At 33.2% G+C, this 16,704-nt stretch overlaps 1 protein-coding gene across 17 annotated transcripts in view; it reads right to left on the bottom strand.

Moving 5' to 3' along the window:
- The window catches only part of RBMS3 (RNA binding motif single stranded interacting protein 3), a 653,502-nt gene that overhangs the window by 85,057 nt on the left and 551,741 nt on the right, over nucleotides 1-16,704 (bottom strand). For 15 of the 17 annotated variants that reach the window (XM_023533089.1, XM_023533290.1, XM_011360463.2 and 12 more), the window contains 2 exons: nucleotides 13,462-13,558; nucleotides 11,141-11,191 (listed from right to left, as the gene is read on the bottom strand). In XM_023533089.1, coding sequence (XP_023388857.1) covers nucleotides 11,141-11,191; nucleotides 13,462-13,558 — 148 coding nt within the window. The remainder of the gene's footprint in view (nucleotides 1-11,140; nucleotides 11,192-13,461; nucleotides 13,559-16,704) is intronic. The other 2 variants (XM_023533228.1, XM_011360533.2) reach the window with 1 other exon arrangement.

Here is a 16,704-nt window from a genome sequence, read left to right as displayed (position 1 = left end):
AAAAGAGTTTTGATGGTAGAAACTCAGGTCACACAGGAAGTAAAACAACTATTATATTACAGCTATTATACTATAATTTTTCCATATTTGTTCTTTTATTCAATGAGAAGAGGGTTTTCCTTCAATGTAGTGAAAACGAAGGTTGCTGCTTGTCCTAACAAGTACGTCTATTAATTTTTCAGATTTTTTAGAAAAGAGGATGGAGAAGTGACTGGCAAGAATAATCTTCACTATCTATAGCCTTTGTCGATAATGATCAACAAATGCATAATATTGCAAACACTGCATTACAGAATTTAAAAATGAGCGTGCAAGATCTTTCAAACTCTTTCCAGACTTCCTAGAAAGTAGAGGAAAGCAGAGTTGAGGGAACAAATATACCTGGCCAAAACATAGTTTCTTAAATTCATATTAGCAAACCTGCATCTGAAAAGCAATTAGAATTCTACATTACAAACACAAGAGAACTTTTCCTAAGTTGTTGTTAACAAACTTATTGATTGGCAATGAGGTTCAAAGAAGATGCACACTTTTGCCTTCTTCAGATATGTGGGTCAGCACCTAGAAGCTTGCAGTGTCACAAAATTTGCCAGTGAGAAGTCTAGTCTACTAACAAATATTTATTCAGTACATACTCTGTACAAGGAACAAAATGAAAAGGAAGGCATATTGTGAATTATATGTGATAAGTTCTCAAATAATAAAATTATATTCTTGTTGGGGAAGAAGAACTTGTCATATACTCCATGATCAATTTATCATCTATCTATCTATCTATCTATCTATCTATCTATCTATCTATCTATCTATCTTTTATCTATCTATCTATAAACTATCTATCATCTACCAATCAATCAATCAATCATTCAATCTATCTATCATCTATCTAACCTATCTGTCTACCTATCTTTCTGTCTATCCGTCCATCACCCACCCACCTATCCATTTATGTATTTATCTGTCTATTATGTAAATATAACATGATTACTCTCAAGGACAAAACTTGATTTTTTTTTTCTTTCTTTTAAGATGACATCATTGGAAAATGTCTCCCAAAGTGATTTCATTGCAGAAAACAAAACAAAACCTCATGCAGACATATAAGTTCTGGTATTTTTTTCTTAGAGTGCCAAGCCTTTTACTTTATCGTCGGAATAGTTTAACAATAAAATATATGATGATAGTAATGTAGTGAGACACCTAAGCATTCTTAGGGTTCTTAGGAGAATTCTGGTACAAATTGGCAGGGATGCTCAGAGAACTGGACCTAAGCTGGCTCAATGCAGAAGCTGTAATTATTATTTGAAGATGCCCAGGGGATATCAAAAACAGGTGTGGATATTACACAGCTCTGAGTGGAGAGCTTGCAAAGGGGCATGTTGGGTTTTAGTGAGAAAGCTTTATGTGGGCAGATTACCAGAAGATGCCATGTTTAAACGGGCTGGGGGGACGCCAGCTTTAATTTACAATTAAGTGACATCTTCTGTGGCATAATTACTAGAAGGTACACAAATGCAATGCTTATGTCTCAGTGTTAGAGACACCTGGTAGCCTATGGAAATATCTTGTCCTTTCTCAGATGTTCATCTGATGTACTATGCGGTATACAGACCTAAATTTTGGCTATACCCTAGTGTTTGCTTTGCTAAGAACACCCTTCCTGCCTGGTATACAACATTTATCTGACTGATAAACTTCTTTATTTTTCAAAACCAAGTTCAAAAGTTACCTTCTCTATGAAGCTTGTCGTAATTCCTGTACTCTCTGACACAATGAATAACCTCTTTGCTACTTCTATACTTTGCACATACTTCAAGTGTTATCCATAGCTGAATTATTATAAGTATTTATTTTCTGACAGGGAGTCTGATCAAGAGGGAAACAAATTGTATGAAACTAGCAAGTAAATGTAAACTTAAGTCCTACCTTTGGTAAACAGTCCTCTTAAGCAATAGAAGAGAAAAGGTTGAAGGCATTTTACTGGTGTTTGTGTTAGTATTTTGAAAAAATAATCTAAATTATATAATTTTTTATGTTACTGACACTAAAATAATACAAATATTTTCTTAAAGCATACATAATTTTACATAGATAGATATGAATATAGATATAGATATAGCTATAGATAATATCTTTCCCTCTACTTTGGTATACCCTAATTGGTTGCCTGACAAAACTCATGCTAGTCAATAGCATTAACCATGATCCTGAATTCTAGACATAGCACCTATATAGAAAAAACTAGGTTCTCCTGGGTTAACCTACTAGAGAGATTAATCTTTAAAGCCAAATAAAGTGTCCCAATGACATTCTGAAAGGCAAGAAATAGAGAATAATATTTTTAATATTTTGAAATACTCTCAATATTTGAACACGTTCAAAACTGTTTAATGAATATCCACATATTTTATATACTGTTAAGTTTTCAGATATGAATGGACATTTCTTCCAATGTACTATGAAAGAACAAATAGTTTTATAGACTATCTGTACCCTTATCTTTAATCCTTCAGTGATTTCTGAGCAGTTTCTGTTGCCGTGGCAACATTTATAAAAATAAATGTATTATCCTATCGCTGTATGATTGTGTTGCCCTGGTAACTTGCTATTTTCTAGATAGTTTGACATGGGTTTTACTTTAGCTGCATACTTGCTTTCTCTAGAGGTAATCTATAAAAAATAAGGCTTTACTAACTTGGATACTTAATATTTTGTTTCTATTTAATTATATTTAGCATGTTAAACAGCTACTAATAATGTAATGTCAACATCTTTACATCTTTACAAACTGGCAAATTTTGTTTTACTGATGATGTGGTGATGAAGAAATCCTAACTACTCTCGAAGGACACATTGGGGTCTTGTATGAATAGAACTTTTCCTGTTAGCTGTTTCAGTCTTGTGTTCAAAATATTGTGTCTGAAGTTCTAAAAAAGCAAAATGTTATTCCTTGAGCTGTTTTTAAGGTCCATAGTAAAATAACATAAAACCGCATGCCAAAAGATAGGTCATAGGCACACATTTGGTTTTGAAGATTCAATATTGTAAACTATATAAATATCTAACCAATGTACTGTATACTCAAAACTAATAATAAAATAAAAATTTTAAAATATATGTTAATAAAAATAATTAAAATATAATTAATCACAGATACATTAATAAAATAGATAAAATAAATTTTAAAATCTCAATATTTTTTCAAAAGAAATTTGATTAAATACAACATTTACACTTGTCTAAAAAACAAAAAATAGTGGCATTCTCGTTAAGATAAAAAAATAATTCAAAGCCTATCCTGCAATACAATTGAACAAGAAATCAATTATGTTTCTATACACTAATAACAAACTATCAGAAATAGACTACTGTGAATAGTTATACACCAAAAAATAAAAAAGGACACTCTAGAAGAAGTAACTGTGTTCTTAGGAACATTCAACCTATCAAAACTGAATCATGAAGAAATAGAAAACCTGAATAGACCGAACACTAATAAAAAGACAGAAACAATAATCAACAAATGCCTGACAAAGAACATTCCAGGACCAGATAGCATCACTGTGAATTTTATAAATATGTGAAGAATTAGTATCAATTCTTCTAAACTCTTTCAAAAGAGAGAAGAGGAAAGAGCACTTTTAAATTCATTTCACAAGGCCAGCATTACCTGGATACCACAATTAGGCAAGGGCAGTACAACAAAATATTATTACAGGCCAATATCCTTGATGAAGACAGATTGAAAAATCCTCAACAAAGTATTAGCAAATCAAATTCAACAATACATTGAAAGAACCATACACCATGATCAAGTGGGATTTATTATGGGATGCAAGGATGGTTCAACATCCACAAATCAATGAATGTGATATACCACATTAACAAAATAAGGATAAAAATCACACAATCCTCTCAATAGATGCCGAAGAAGCATTTGAGAATATTCAATATCCATTCTTGATAAAAACTCTCTTTATTATCTCAATATAATAAAGAAACCTATATATAAGAAGCCTACAATTAACATCATACTCAATAGTGAAGGCTGAAAGCTGTTCCTGTAAGATCAGGAACAAGACAAGGATGTTTGTTCATTCTTGCCAACTTTATTCAACATAGTACTGGAAATCCTAGCCAGAGCAATTAGGCAAGAAAAAGAAATGAAGACATCTAAAATGAAGAGGAAAAAGTAAAAGTCACTATTTATAGATGAAGTGATATGATATTAAGAAAATCCAAAAACATGTACTCAAAAAACTGTTAAAACTAATAGACAAATTCAGTAAAGATGCAGGAGATGAAATTTATATAGAAAAATCAATTATGTTTCTATATAATAATAACAAACTATCATAAATAGAAATTAAGAAAACAACCCTATTTACAATTCTATCAAAGAGAATAAAACATCTAGGAGTATATTTAACCAGGATTATTCAGCCATGAGAAATAAGGAAATCCTTCCATTTATGACAACATGAATGGACCTTGAAGACATTATGTTAAGTGAGATAAGCTTGTCAGAGAAAGACAAATATTGCATGGTATCACTTATATGTGTAATCTAAAATGAATGAATGAAGAAATAAACAAATAAATTCAAATTCATAGAAACTGAGAATAGAAAAGCGATTGCCAGGGGTTGGGGGTAATAGTGAGAGGTTGGTTAAAGGGTATACATTTTCAGCTATAAGGTGAACAAGGTCTGAATATCTAATTTAAATCAAGGAGACTATAGTTGATAAGACTGTATCATATATTTGAAATTTGCTAAGAGCATAGAACTTAAATATTCTCACACACACAAACAAAAATAAATATGAGGTAATAGATGTTGTGTTAATTCTACACAGTGAGAATTCTTTTACAATGTATATGTGTATCAAATCACTATGATGTTCACTTTAATTATCTCACAATTTTGTCAACTATACCTCAAAAAAGCTAGAAAAAATCTTGAGTAAATGGAAAGATATTTTTTCTTAGAAAAATTCAATTGCATATATGTCATATTCTTAAATTTACCATAAGTTAATATGTAAATTCAAAGTGATACCAATCAAAATTTTAGTGAATTTTTTAAAATTTCACAAACTACTATTAAAGTTATTCTGGAAGTATGAAATAGCTAGAAGAGAAAAAATAACATTGGAGATAAGTTATATCAAGTATATATGGTATTATAAAGTGACAGTTATTACAATAGTAAAATAATGGTCAAAAAATAGATCAACAGAATAGAATAGAGTGAAAAAATACAACCAAAGATATAGATCTATTTTATGAGAAAATTTGTCATAAAATTTTATATCAGTGGAAACATATAGATGATTTATATGGTAGACATTTTTTATGACAATTCGTTACCAATTTGGGGGAAAAAAAGTTGGATCATAATCTCATCCCATGTTATAAAATAAACTCTAAAAGTAACAAAAATTTGAAATAAAATACAAATTTTATTTCAATTATTTTGAAATTAAATTCAAAGTACACTGGGAAAATATCCAGATTGTCTATGACAATGCTAACTTACTAATTGCAATAAGATCTTTTAAAAATAAGAAGAAATTGATATCCAAAAAGATGGATGAGCAAAGTAAATAAGTTGGAGCTCAAAGAAAAAGAAAATAAAATTAGTCAATAAACATAAGAAAAGTAACTCAACTCCTCTAGGATTCTGATAAATAAAAGTAAAACATGAATAAGATACTATTCACTATTTATCACATTAATCAAATATTTGAAACTTGAAATTACCAGGTATTACTTGAGATCATAGGAAATAGACACTCTCATTTAAAGTGCAATTTGATAATAATGTATATCAAATTTTAAAACCCGCATACATTTTGTACCATAAATTCATCCTACAGGTATTTTCTCACAGGTGCTCAATATTAGTCTTGAGTGTATGAGCAAGTACGAGATGCAATTTAAAGGATTACGAATAAGAAATTGGTTAAATACCCTTTGGTGCATTTATATAATTGCATATTATGAAATGTTAAAGAGTGAGATTGATCTATGTGTGACTCATGCAGTGACATCCAAGACATTCTGTTATGTTGCAATATAATATTTGTATAACGATCCTGTATATATCTCAAAAATAGACACGTATTTACACACACACATATATATATTTTTTTCATATGCATACAAAAATTAGATGGTGATGTACAAATTTGTTTACAAAGTTTACTTATGGAGGGTAGAATCGATGTGCAAAGGGGTCCTAAATCGAAAGGCTTTTCTGCTCTATGCACTTATCAATTATGAACCTTCGATTTCATTGTTTAAAGTTTTTTTTTCTAAAGTCTTTTTAGATTGTTTTTGAAAAATTATTATAGAATTTGGAAGCTAACCTTGGCAAAGCTGGCACTATTTTTTTTGTTGTTGTTCTATTTTGTTTTTACATTAGTTAAGCTGTCTAAGACACTTTCTGTGGCAATAATTTTGGTCATGTTCACTTCACCCGACTTTGAAAGGAGGTGATACTCAAAAAGAAGCTGCTCTTCCTAAATTTATTCTCACTCATTTGAATTCTCTTCTGGTCTACATGGGTTAAAGTTGCTCTTGTTTCGGTTTTGCTATGTAGTTTTAACAAAGATTTGGCTTGGAGATTTATATTTACCAGGCTAACTCCTTAGATAGCAAAAGCATTTTTACTTTAATAATGAACCTAGGAGGATTAGGATTTTTACTCAGCTCAGGTGTTGGATTTAAAAAGATAGTATCTGAAAACCTTGCTTTTTGAACAGAATTCTAAGGATTTACATATTCTTTCCAGATTTGGTGAGGTGCTTTTATAGAAAACACACCTACTAATTTGGGAGACATGACCTCTAAAATTAAGCCTTCAGGCCTTAACCGTTTGAAGGAAAAGAATGACTAAACCAAATATTCTGGAGCTTTCTTAAAGTTTATATTTACACTTTAAATGTAAACTTAAGGTTTATTAATCATAAAAGTCATAATTTAGCCATGCATAGTAACAAATCATCCAATGATTCAATAAGGGCATCTTGCATTTCTTAGAATGCTGTAATTAGATAACCAATTTGTAATTAAGGAAAAATAAAAGCTACCTTTTCTCCTTGAGATAAAATAATGCTAACCATATGAAGAACAGAAGATTTATGATTCAAATGAACCTAAATAAAATTTAAGAGAATGAAACTATGCTTCTTCTTGGGAACTATCATCTTTTCTCCTTGTCAGCACAGATTTAACAAAATATCCCACGTATTGCAACAGGAATTTCAATTGTGCATTCTTATGAGATTCCAGTGTGACGTGCTACTATGCAGAGTAGATATTTGGTACAATCCATCATCTATTAAAATTCTGTCAGTGTAATGGTGAGATTTCAGAGTATAATACAGAACCCTGCACTGATTGCATTGACAAATCAGCACTTTTACTTCTTCACGACAAAAAGTGAATTCCTGATTTAGTCCAACAGTGCTCTCTCCTCAGTGTCTGTTCAGGTGAACAACAAAGTGCAAACAGAAAAAACTTTTGCTGCCCTAAGTGGGGTTTGACAGCTTTCCAGGGGATCTGATAAAGTTCCAGAGTCTGATAACTGACAGAGAACTGTTTTCTTGCACAAACACCAGTATGATAGCTCTAACACAGGCAATTCCTAAATCTACAAAAAAGTACATTACTCACAACTTAGAAAATTCAATCTCCAAAGAAGCAAACTTAAATTGCAAACTTCAGCTTTATACTTATGCCTTCTGCTCTCTTGTTTCTTTACCACTCTCTGCCCTTCTTTCCATCATTTCATTTCTCTCTGACAGTTTGTCGCTTCTCCAGTTTGACCATTTTCCACCCTGGTAAAGACCAGGGGCACTGTGCTCTATTTTATGACTTTCTGAAGGAAACCTGGTTGAGATCTTTGAGTCTTTCAAGTTAAGACAGAAAAAAAGACAGAATGGGCTTCTGGTTCCAGTGCATTCATAGCGATGGGGGGAAGTTCTATAGCTTCTACATGAGATTTTCTACATGAGATTTTCTCAAGATGGTAGAAGAGAAAATGTGAGAAAGAAGAAAAGCTGTAAGCAAATCAGAATTAGGGCAACATATTTGAGATATGTAGATCCTGACAACTTGAATTTATTTGTAAATTAGATTCCAGTCACTGATATAAAAAAGGTACCCGATGGGCTTTTTAAAAGAAGTATTACGTGTTGAATGGTTTGGTAAGTAAATGAAATAAGTACCAATCTAAGCAATTTGTCTTATTTATAGCTGCAGAGGCTGTCTCCACCAAGCTCATTAGCAAAGGAAGTTCAATAAGTAGAATGAATGTGGTAGTAATAGGCGATTATTGTTTAATCTAAACTTTCTACACCAATACTCATTTTTATATAATTGGGCTAATCTAAAGCATAATCTGCAGTCTACTCATATATGTAAATAATAATATAATTTATTTAGTGTTTGCTGTTTTCCAGGACTATTTTAAGTGCTACAATACCTATTTTATTTAATAAACAAAATGCATAATTATTTAGGTATTATTATGTCCATATAACAGCTGATGAAAACAGCTCAGAAAGTTTAATTTCTCTAAGTCCCATAGTCAGGAAAGGCTCTTTATCTCAAACAGCCTAACCAAGAATCCATGCTATTAATCATCAAGTCTTTTATTCATTCTTTTGAGATCCAGGTGTTTTGTTTTTTTATCTGAGATTGCTTAACTACTTTTATATTTTAGTATCATAGAGTGATTATTTTAACCTTCACTTTGATGATGAAACTAAGGCCAGTTGGGTAAGGTTACTTATACAATTAGACAACCAGTAAGACTGTTGCAGGGCAAAGTTTGAGGATGTAAACTCTGTGTTTCCATGACACTGTTCAGCCAATTTTTCCATCTTAAAGACAACAAAGTGGTAGATGGCCGAGCCACCCCTCTTTCCAGGAATCTGCCCCAGCCACAAACATTATATTTCAAACTGAATGATCTACGTTCAAACATGATGACAGTCTAGTCATTGGAAATGATAAGATATCAGTGAGCAGTAGCCATAGCAAGGCGTATCCAAAGGGACAAATTAATACACACACACACACACACATGCACACACACACACACACACATGCATACACACACATACAGAGCCTGTGCTAGTAAGACATCCCACAATGGGGCTGAATCTATGCTAGCACAGAGGAGGTGGTAATGAAAAGTTTTGCCAAGTTCCTGAGTGATAGTTGAAATAAAGACGCATACAAACATTTTCCCTTCTCCTCACGGCTCTAGAAATACTATCTTACATACTTTGACATCTGGCAAAATATACAGATTTTGCCAGATGTGTGCATTCCTTTTGGCCACAACGAGATGATGCTTAACCTCAGTGTGAGGACTAAGCTAGCATTAGTGCTCTATAGATGAACACATTGTTTTTTTTTAGAAGGCAGTTGTTTCCTTTTAGAAAGTCTACTCTTTAGAACTTGGCAGGACATCTTCCCTTTTCCTTTGTTGGCTCAGTCTATGCTATACATTGGTTTGGCAGCATATATTGAATTCTACCTCATGACTTGGACGGGAAAGTGTATTCATTGTATGATGGTATGATTTACAGAACATAGACCAGATGAACTCAGGAAGCCCCCAAAGTGTGGAAATCACAGAAGGATTTGCAAAATATAGTCTGAAGTTCTGCTGTAGTAAGCCGCATATATTTTATTCTTTAAATAAAAAACAAACTATCAAAACATTAGTAGCAACATGGAATGTTCCTTATTTTTTAAAAAAAATGGAAAAAGCTCAAATATGAAAAACAGGTACCGTGATTATTTGAGTCTAGGAAGTAGATGCTTGTGTATTTAAATATAAATATAAATAGGTAGCACACATTAATGACCACGCTTCCTGGTCATTAATGTGTGCTACCTATTTATATTTATATTTAAAAGAGTTGAAATGTAGTATTGCTTCTACTTTTTACAACTAACACATTCAATAATAATAAGGATAATGGCATTAATAGTATACTTAAAAAATTATTTTCCCATATGAAACACTCTCATGTGATCCTCCCCCAAACCCTGTTAAATACAATAATAGAAAAGGAAACAAAGGCACAGATGTGAGCATACCCCGAAGAGTCCACCAGAGACTGTGTCACCCAGCTTTCAGTCTAAGGCTCCTCTCCTACCTCACACTATCATGAGTATATTGCTATTGAAATCTGTTTTGTACATCTACAGAGCTAGAAAACCTAGAAGAACTAGACAAAGATAAATGAAATCATTAGCCTTCAGTCTACATTCTAATGGAATATGTAATATTTTTCACTTGAGACTGATGTAATATTATTCCACAAAATGAGAAATCTAGCAAGTAGGAAAATAGAGTTTTAATATTTTTGGAAGAAATTTTCCACTAAAGAAGAAGAGAATAGCCTTAGTTAACATAAAAAAATATCTACCAACCTTTCTATCTATTTATATCTCCATCTATTAGTAGACAACTGCCTTCCTATTTCAAATATATTGCTATGAGTCAACACTTGCCCGTGATACCGAAATTCACTCTCAAAGCACACTAAATTGCATTAGAAGAAAACAAACATAAGAGAAGGAGAAGGAAAACAGAAAGGCTTTCCTCTTATGATAGATTTAATTGTTCAGAGCTCAGAGTTCCTGCATGAAGTAGAAATTCCCTATTCATAACAAATAGTAGGCATCAACTTGAGACACTGATTGCTGTGACTACTATTTCCTCTAAGAAAGTTTATCTATTATCTATCATCTATCTATCTATCTATCTATCTAGAAAGTTTATCTATTATCTATCTATCTATCATCTATCTATCTATCTATCTATCTATCTATCTATCTATCTATCATCTATCTATCTATTATCTATCTATCTATCTATCTATCTATCTATCTATCTATCTATCTATCTATCTATCATCTAATCTACCTACTCTATCTCAATCTATCTATTGTACATGCTTTTGTAGAATTTCAGGAACAGCTTTTTATCTGGAAAATATGGCTGCCTGAAAGAGATATGGAATCTAACACAAGCCCCAAAGCTTCTATGCATTACAAAAGCTTGCACTTGGATAATAGAAATATTTAGCCTCAGGTGACTGAGAACACTTACTGTTGGTTGCATAACGTATGGCGGATGAGGCATCCATGAAGTACTCTGGACCTATGCATCAAACAGCATTTATTAGCACAAAGCAATCACAGAGGGAACTTGGTTCTTGTGTTCAGTGGAGTCACACTAGGTCATAAGAAAGTGGAGTCCATCTGACTTTACAACTAATTAGTGCTCAACACTAAGTATAGAAAGGACATTCTTGGACCTGATTAATTTGGTCCCTGAAACATGATAAAATGTAAAGCAAATTCCTGCTTCACTGGAGCTAGCTGCAATGCCTGTATGGACCAGGCTGGGCCCTGGAGTGTATATTGAGGATGGTGTTGGAATTTAAAGTATTAGGAGGCCTCAGGGACTTCCTATTTAGAGGTCAACTCCCATGAATATCCAGGCAAATAATAAAAGAGGCAAGAGTTGACTGCTAAAACTTCCTCTTTTTTTTTTGTCATTTGTTCTAACTTTAAATTCTCAAGTGATTCCCCTCTTGGAAATAAGTCCAAGTGGTAAAAGCTAGAGTAAGAATTAAAATGATCAACCAGAAATTTTGGAGAATGCTTTGGGATAAACCCAAGTTAAGCAAGTTTGTGACTTTTCTCTCACAGTAATTGGTATGGCAAATAAAAATGAGTATTAGAGCAAGCCAGCGGTTCTGAAATGTATCTTAGTCAAATGAGAAAGTCAGCTTTAAGAGCTGACTGTCACATAGAAAACCCTGAAGATTTTGTTTTCGATATGTTCACACAAGTAAAATTGCCAGTGTACTTCAGATTTAAAAAAAAAAAAAGGAAGAGGTGGTGAAATGTGAGAATCAGCAATATAGGAAATTGCTCTAATTCTTTTTTTTGAGAAACTAGAGCTGGGGTTAATTTCCACGTAGGAGCTCTCCCAAGTGAAATCATTTTTCTGCGGATATTTTATTCATGTCACCAAAGTGCTCTACACTGGGGCTCAATGGGTGGTCTTGGCTGAAACAGAGGCCAAGATAAGGAAAAAAAAAAAAGGCTAGATAAACAAAATACACATTACAACCAGGCAGGCTTGCAGGAAGAACAAAAACTGAATAGCACCTGCACATAGCCCTGTGGGTCCCAAGGAAAGGCAATTAAATCAGCCATTCTGAGACCCTCTAATGCCATTCACACGAAAGTCTATTTATTCTGTTCACCCACCAACATGTATCAAGAATCTAAGTGCAGAAAAAGAATGAAAATGAACTGCTTTAGGGGGAATCAGTTGAAGAAAAATGTACATAGTCTCAAGTGTGATGCTCTGACAACTGGGACATCCTGAAATGAAGTATGTAGCGGCTGAATGAGGTGACACTTGTCTGAATTAGGAGTAGTCAGCAACATTACAGCTTTACCCATTGTAAAACATCCACCCCCACAATCTGCAAAATGTAGGGAATCGCATTGCATGCACACACTTGCACGCTCTCTCACTCTTTCTCTTTCTCTCTCCAAAGTTTTTAAAAATGACACTAGATACTCTCTATATGTAACATTTATAGCAATTTCTAATTAGAAGAATTGTTTGAAGAACAATATGAGGTAAAGAGAAGTAGGGAGTGATATCACATATTTGATATTTGACAATTCAAAGAAAAGGGATAAGAATTTTTTTTTTTTTGAGAGAGAGAGAAGTATGACTATTTTAATCGCTTGTGTACATAGAATTAACTAGCTACAACATCTGGCTTAGGACACACATGGAGTCTCAGATTTTCTTGTGATTCAACATGTAGAACCTTTGAGGTCTCTTTTGGCCTCTTTGGCACTGAGAATGAAATAAGAGCAGAAGGTAGAAATAATTTTTACCACTTTGATAATCTTTCCTTTTTCTTGGGAAAAATGATTTTACGTCTATCCACATAGATTTACATGGATACACAGGACAACTGTGAAAAATGAGATGACAATGATAAAATATGCTGATGAAAGTACAGGGAATGCTAGGAAGGTGCTTTTAGAAAAGACACACAAGGAAATGTGACAACCAAAATAACAAACAACAAACAAAATAATTTCTCAGTGGTATGAAAGCTGTACTAAAGTTGGCTGGAAAATAGTGTAATCATGAAAACTCAGCAGGGAGAATAAAAAGCACGGTGGATTTTATTATTCAGTGAAATAGATGCAAACAGGCCCTTGAAAGAAAGTGTAGGCTAATTGATAACTTGAGTATCATTACATTAGGAGGTGATTAAAGTGTTTGAAAAAAAAGTTTTTTTAAAAAATTCTACTGTGTCCCTTTTGTCTTTATGTAGTCAATTACTGGCAAGAAATATCTTTCCTAAGGTGCAGGTAAATCGGACATACCTGGTATGTGGAGACAGGGGAAGCAGCAATGAATGGCGTGATAGATGTCTGTGGAATCATGCGGTTGGTTGCAATACTGTACGGTGAAGAATAAAATCTGCAAACAGAAAACAAACAAACAAAAAAAGGAGATTCATAAAGCTGCCGCATGCCTGGTTGCTAATCAAATGCTACCAAGCACTTCTGGGAAAGACAGAGTTCCACTCTCACGTTTTCCATCAACTTTTAACAGGAGAATCCAGGAGATTTATAGTATTTGATTCCACTAAGAGAAATAAATCATTCTGAACAAAAATGACAATGTTGAGTCATTTTATAATATTGGTTGTACAAAATCTCTTTTATGCCAGGGGAGTATAATAGAATGTTTAACCAAAGGGAGAAAGAAGCCACGGGCACTGATTTTTGTTTTGTTTTGTTTTGTTTTGTTTTAAGCCACTGCTATTCTAAAGCTCTTTGAAAGAAAGGCAAAATGATAGCACCAAACTTTATAAAGGTGGTTGATATTACACATATACAAATGGCATCTATCTTTTCATTCAGGAAATAGAATCAGCTCCAAAGAGTTTTGGAGAACTTGTGCTAGGCGTGACTCCATACCCTCAGGCAGAAACTAAGCTAAATACTTTCTCTATGAAAAGAGAAGAAAGCACACAACTTGTGTCTAGGTGGGGATAGAAATATTTGGAGGATTCAGTCATGCCATTGATGGTGATTCTGTAGTTATGTGTAGTTATGTACTCCTGTAGACTGTGAAAAGCACTGAGTTTTCTAGTCCTCCAGGGCCCTTCATTGAACAATTGTAGAATGATACTGAGCAAAATCAGGGCTTCACAAATCAGAGGAGGATGATCCTTCTATAGTTCTATTAAGGGGCAGCTTCCAGGTACTGAAATCGATGACACACCCATCTTCACTTAGATGATACCCTTGAGTCCACAAGTTACCTAATGCTCAAATTCTTCAGCCTAATTTTAAATTATGCTTCTTCCTTCATGTCTCACTGGTAAGTAAAAGGCTAGAGTGGCCAGCTACAGAACGGACAAAACAAGGTTGCCTACAGTGAAGTATTTCACTGATGTGAGGATAGATTGAAAAAATGTGTATTAGGGATAATGGGATTATTATTTCACTTTGCCATACTGTTAGTAAAAGTCAACTACTACTTTTTATTATTATTTTTTAATAGTATGACTGATATTGTAGTTTTGGGCACAAAAGCCTCATCACCCCTCAGGAGTCTGATATCTTGAATAGAGAATCTCATGGGTTACCTTTATAAAGAAGCATTTCACAAGACTCCCATTGAATATAGGACAGCAGGATTTCAAGGTTGCCAGAATTCAAGGAGGAAATTATTTAAGCTTACATTATATAAAAGTCTCCAAGCAAGTGTTGGGGAACTATAGTCTCAAATTTACTTTATCTAGCTCTCAATAAAGATTATAACTTCATACTCCTTTGCTTAAAAAATATGTATTGTGGTGAAAAAATTACTCCATTAAACATTACATTCTTACTAGTCATATCCACCAGACCTCTAAATTTATAGTTGTGCAGTTTGAAAAAAGGTATTGACTCTGCACCTATTAGAACAGTCTTTTTTTTTTTTTTTTTTAAATGACAATACTAGTGCTGGCAAGGATTCAGAGAAAGTGCAACTCTCATTCCTTGCTTGTGGAAATGCAGAATGGTACAGCCATTGTGGGAAATAGTTTGGCACTTTCTTATAAAGTTAAACATACACATAACATATAACCCAACAATCTCACTGATAGGTATTAACTAAAGATAAATGAAAATGTCTGTTTACACAAAAAAATGTAATGTAAATGTTTATAGCAAGTTTATCGATATTTGCCAAAGACTGGAAACAAGCCAATTATCCACCAACTGAGTCAATAAACCAACTGTGGTACAACCATATGATGGAACACTACTCAGCAATAAAAAGAACTATTAATATATTGAACATGATGACTCTTAAGTGAATTATGCTAATAAATCAGACTTAAGTGAATTATGCTAATAAATCAGACTCAAAAGACTTTATATTTTATAATTCCATTTATATTACAATATTGAAAATACAAAACTATAAAGACGGAAAATATCAGTGGATGCCAAAGTCTGGGGTTGGGGAAAGCAGCTGGCTACAATGACACATGAGGGAATTTGGGGAGATGACTTAATTGTTCTGTATCTTGATTGTTTGGTGGTTACATGACTATGTGCTTGCCAGAACTCATAGAAATATACACTATAAAAAGTGAATATATGTTCTATGTATATTATTCCTAATAAATCTGACATTTAAAAAGAAGTCAATTACTATGGAAGAAAACATCCATCCTTCCACTTAAAAAAAATTATTGAGCATTTACACTGTTTATCAAAGATAGGTAAGGCTCTAAAACATTTCTTAAAGTTTCTCTATTTAGCCACTTAAATCATATCTTATGTGTATATTAATCAACCTAAAACCCTCCAATAGCTTTCATTGCAATGAAGACGAAATTCGAATTCCTTGTATTGGCCAGCATAATCAGGCTACTGACTACTTCTCTAATATTTTCTCCTACTTCTCTCCCCTTAGCCAAGTAGGGTCCAACCATACAGATCTTCCTTTGTCACATGATACTGCCATTCTCACTCCCATCTTAGGTCACTGAGCTCACAATTCTCTCTATTTAGAATGTTCATTTCCCTAAATCTCTTTGAGGCCACCTCTTGCTCCTTATTAGCTGCAGTCAACTTCCACTCCTTCAGAGAGGTCTATAGCTAAGGTAGGAACCACCATTTCTGTCCCAATTGTTCTCTATTTCTTTCTTCTAATTTATATTTTTTTCATTGTTCTTATCACTATCTGAAGTAGTAATTCAAAAATATATTGATGTATTTTACAGATTGAATGTTAGTGCCCCTCTAAAATTCCTATGTGGACATCTCAACTCCCAGTGTGACTGTATTGGAGATAAAGCCTTTAATAGAGCAACTAAGGTTAAATGAGCTCATGTGGGTGGGGCCTTGATATGATAGGATTAGTATCCTTATAAGAAAATACAGGAGATATACAAATTAAAACCACAATGAGATATCATGTCATACTTGCCAGATTGGCTATCATTAATAAATCAAAAACAACAAATATTGGAGAGAATGTGGAGAAAAGGGACCCCTGGTACACTGTTGATGGGATTGGAAACTAGTTTGGAGGTTCCTCAAAAAATTAAAAATAGGACT

Source organism: Pteropus vampyrus, unplaced genomic scaffold (genome assembly GCF_000151845.1).
Source record: "Pteropus vampyrus isolate Shadow unplaced genomic scaffold, Pvam_2.0 Scaffold1, whole genome shotgun sequence".
Classification (NCBI taxonomy): Eukaryota; Metazoa; Chordata; class Mammalia; order Chiroptera; family Pteropodidae; genus Pteropus; species Pteropus vampyrus.
Note: the sequence above shows the minus strand (reverse complement) of the source record. Positions and strands in the feature narration are given on the sequence as shown.